The sequence below is a fragment of the Arachis ipaensis genome, chromosome B10 (assembly GCF_000816755.2).
Source record: "Arachis ipaensis cultivar K30076 chromosome B10, Araip1.1, whole genome shotgun sequence".
NCBI classification, from domain to species: domain Eukaryota; kingdom Viridiplantae; phylum Streptophyta; class Magnoliopsida; order Fabales; family Fabaceae; genus Arachis; species Arachis ipaensis.
Genome location: NC_029794.2, coordinates 15,762,537 through 15,766,981, shown reverse-complemented (window position 1 = coordinate 15,766,981; position 4,445 = coordinate 15,762,537). Strand labels below are relative to the sequence as shown.

Below are 4,445 nucleotides of genomic sequence, written 5' to 3'. Positions count from 1 at the left end.
TATTAATTCCAGCTAATTGTAATAAATTGTATAGACTTATAAATAATATTCTAACTCTAACATGCAACGCTAGTATAATATATATAAATCTTATGATTTTTTGATCGGCTAGTATATTAAAACATAATCACATGGATAAATACCGGTCGTAAGCCCATTGGGCTTTTACGTCTCTCTATTCATGGGGCTCACACGTCCCTCATTTGCTGTATCCATTCCACACCAAAAACATAAGTAAAAAAATGAAAAACATACAACGTAGAGAAATAATTGAAAATTTAGAAATGGGAAGCATACATATAACATCTGCAGCAGCAACGAGTCAAGAGAGGGTTAGGGCTTTTTTTCCTCCAAAAACGGAGAGAGAAACACAAGAACCACCAAAAGCAACTTCACACACACACACACAGAGTAACCTTCTGCACTGTTTGCGTCTCTTCACTCTCTCCGCCAAATCTCGAAGATTCAAAGAAGATCGTGAGAGAGAGAGATAGTTGAGAAATGGCGCTGGCTTTCGACGAGTTCGGGAGGCCGTTCATTATACTGAAGGAGCAAGAACAGAAGAGCAGACTGAGAGGACTCGATGCACAGAAGGCCAACATCTCCGCCGGCAAAGCCGTCGCCCGCATCCTTCGCACCTCCCTTGGCCCTAAAGGCATGGACAAGATGCTCCAGAGCCCCGACGGCGACGTCATCATCAGTCAGTTCTAACAACCATAACCACCTTTTTTCTTTTCTGTTTATTTCTTTCAGATTTTTTACCTTTTTTTTTTCAAAAATAATTAATCGTGCCGCCTTTTCTTTTTCCTGCTCTGATTTGTTTTTTTTTCGAGTTTCTGTTTTAGACACTTTTGCTTTCCATTTTTGCTCTCTGTTTTTTTTTTCTTGTTTTGATAGTGATCCATGAGCTCTAGGAACTAGGAAGCGAAAATTTAACCATTTTGTACTTTAGGTTAGGCATGAAGTGTTAAATATATGGAAAGTTATTTTTGGTTTTACTTTGAACTGTGCAGTGTTTTTGATTGAGCGAAATGCAATTAATTCTTGTAGATTTGGGTGCAGTTTGTGTTGGATGACTTTAAATTTTGAAGTAAAAGGCATGTTGTGTGTACTGTGTAGTAACTTCCCGGAGCCGGTGAAGTTTTGAGTAGAAAATTTTGGATTTTGTAAATGTGGTTGCTTTTTAAGGTTTTACGAACTAAGTGTAGGTGTGATTGAAGTGCCTTGAGACCTGAAATCGACACTTGTTTTGTTAATTTGAAACTCAGATTGGGAAATAGACACTTTTTTGCAATTTTATCTTTAGAAGCTTTGTGATGTTTTGTTGAGATATGGTTATTGGTAGAATTTTTATTTGTTGCTTCCACTAACTAGTGACATTTCTTGTTTGCAGCGAATGATGGAGCAACAATCTTGGAGCAGATGGACGTTGACAACCAGATTGCTAAACTGATGGTTGAGCTGTCCCGGAGTCAGGATTATGAAATTGGGGATGGAACTACTGGAGTTGTTGTTATGGCTGGAGCTCTTCTGGAGCAAGCTGAGCGGCTCTTGGAACGTGGAATTCATCCAATTAGGGTTGCCGAGGGCTATGAAATGGCATCCAGGATTGCTGTTGATCACCTGGAGAATATTGCTAAAAAGTTTGAATTTGGGCCTACGGATTTGGAGCCTTTGATTCAAACTTGTATGACTACTTTGTCCTCTAAAATGTGAGTGTAATATAATCCAGGTTCTAATAATTTGTCTTGTTATGATGGATGTCACACCTTGGGATTTTGAATTGTGTTCAATTCAGAATTTCAAAATTTAAGATAATTCTTGGCATTATAATGTCCTTTTTTGTTTAATTTTCCAGTGTGAATCGGTGCAAGCGCAGCTTGGCTGAGATTGCTGTCAAAGCAGTTCTTGCTGTTGCTGATCTAGAAAGGAAAGATGTTAACTTAGATCTAATTAAAGTAGAAGGGAAAGTTGGTGGTAAATTGGAGGATACTGAGTTAATATATGGAATTGTTGTTGACAAGGATATGAGCCATCCACAAATGCCAAAGCGAATTGAAGATGCTAAAATTGCAATCTTGACTTGCCCCTTTGAGCCTCCAAAGCCAAAGACTAAGCATAAGGTGGACATTGATACCGTTGAGAAGTTCCAGACATTAAGGAAACAAGAGCAACAGTATTTTGATGACATGGTTCAAAAATGCAAGGTATGATTTTATTTGAGCATAATCAAATTTCTATTACTAATGTCCAGCCTACCGTTGGTCTTTTCCTATAAGGGAACTAGAATGCTTGGCCATCTTATATTTTGGCAGATGATATTATTGGGATTTAAATTTTAAAATGGGCTAGTTATATAACCCTTGTGTTCTTGCCAAAGTGAATTTTGGATTTAATTGAAAGGAAATTTTTATTTTGATTTGCAGGATGTTGGTGCAACCCTGGTTATCTGCCAGTGGGGCTTTGACGATGAAGCAAATCATCTCTTAATGCACAGGAACTTGCCTGCTGTCAGATGGGTTGGTGGTGTAGAGTTGGAATTGATCGCAATTGCAACAGGTATGTCTTTAGTAATACATTCTCTTTTTTTGTCTAAAAAATCTCTTCCTTTCCTATGAAGAGTAAAATGATAGGCTTCAAATTGATCAACTCTAATAACCAGGCTTTAGTAATATATATGAATATATGAATTACAACTTCTCGCTTTTGTCACTACTCTCCAACATGCTTTTTATTCTTATTAACAGTGTAAATATCTACTTGTAAATACAGGTGGAAGAATTGTGCCTAGGTTCCAAGAGTTGAGTCCTGAAAAGCTGGGAAAGGTATGATGCTACTCTTTTTAGTGGTTTTCAAAACCTTCTTATTTTTATTATTACAATTGAGTTTGATTTAGGACACTTGGCTACTCTTTATTATTGCAATCGTGTTTGATTTAAGGCATTTGGATGTGGTTCCATGCTTGTTGTATTCGTTGATAGGGTGGCATTCCATATGCTATGGACTCATGTGCTCTCTTTATTGTACATTTGGAATTAGTGACGTAATTATATTTTTTATTAAGGCTGGTTTGGTTCGAGAAAAATCCTTTGGTACAACAAAAGACCGGATGCTGTACATTGAGCATTGTGCAAACTCGAGGGCTGTGACAATATTCACTCGTGGAGGTGAGATCATGTACTCTTTGACCCTCTTTTGATTGGTTTGCATCGCATTTTCTCGAATTAGTTATCTTTTTATGAAGATTATCTCCTAAGCTGGTCTTGATTGAATCTGGATCTGAATAATAAACTATTTTAATTATTGCCTGTATCAATGATTTTACATGTGTTAACCCGTGGATATAGTATAGGGCTTAATTAAATGGTGTTGTCTCTTTTGTTAGGTAACAAAATGATCATAGAGGAGACAAAGCGCAGTCTTCATGATGCCTTGTGTGTGGCTAGGAATCTCATCCGCAACAATTCTATAGTATATGGTGGTGGTTCTGCTGAAATTTCCTGCTCTATTGCTGTGGAAGCTGCTGCTGATAGATACCCTGGAGTAGAGCAGGTATGAATATTATTCGAATCATGTAGGTATTGTATTTTTTTATGCATGGCCAATGTACAGATATTCTCAGTGTATGGTAATGATGCCAGAGCACTTTAGAAACTGTATTAAACAGTCACTTTCAGTACTTATAGTGGATCAAATGTAATAATTTTATTGATGGCTGGTTTTTCTTTACCATGCAGTATGCTATCAGAGCATTTGGAGATGCGTTGGAGGCCATTCCGATGGCCCTTGCTGAAAATAGCGGCCTTCAACCTATTGAAACGTTATCTGCTGTGAAGTCCCAGCAAATAAAGGTAGATTGAACTAAACTGGCTGCTGTTTTATATCTGTACTTAATTTCAAAAAATTATACTCCCAAATATAATGGCAATAACCTTAAATTTGCTTTCAGGACAATAATCCTAACTTTGGCATCGACTGCAATGATGTTGGCACCAATGACATGCGTGAGCAAAACGTATTTGAAACTTTGATTGGAAAGCAGCAACAGATCTTGCTTGCTACTCAAGTTGTCAAGATGATTTTGAAAATTGATGATGTTATTTCCCCATCAGAGTTCTGAAACTAAAGTTTTCAACTGATGTTTTCCACATCAAGATCATGGATTGCTGATAGTTTTGTTTTTTATTTGGTATTAGTCAGAGTTGGTATGTTCACAGTTTACCGTTAAGAATTTAAGAATTTGACATGATTTTATATTCTGAGTTGAGTGACTTATTTTGTTTGATGCATTTATGTCATATTAACTAGCGGTTCAACAGGATTACCGAGTCTGTTCAGTTCAGCTGCTTTTCATGTTTTTACAAAATTAATTTCAAATTTTTATTTTTATAATTGTTAATTTAATATAAATAATTTAAAAAAATTAAAAATAATTATTTAAAATA

General features: G+C 36.4%; 1 protein-coding gene across 1 annotated transcript; it reads left to right on the top strand.

Annotated features, from left to right (window-relative positions):
- On the top strand, positions 307-4,182 carry LOC107623008 (T-complex protein 1 subunit epsilon). Its single transcript, XM_016325118.2, has 9 exons — positions 307-700; positions 1,394-1,712; positions 1,859-2,207; positions 2,427-2,559; positions 2,773-2,825; positions 3,065-3,167; positions 3,386-3,552; positions 3,738-3,851; positions 3,950-4,182. Exons 1-9 carry the CDS (start codon positions 502-504, stop codon positions 4,118-4,120), a joined length of 1,608 nt encoding a protein of 535 aa, XP_016180604.1. The 5' UTR covers positions 307-501; the 3' UTR covers positions 4,121-4,182.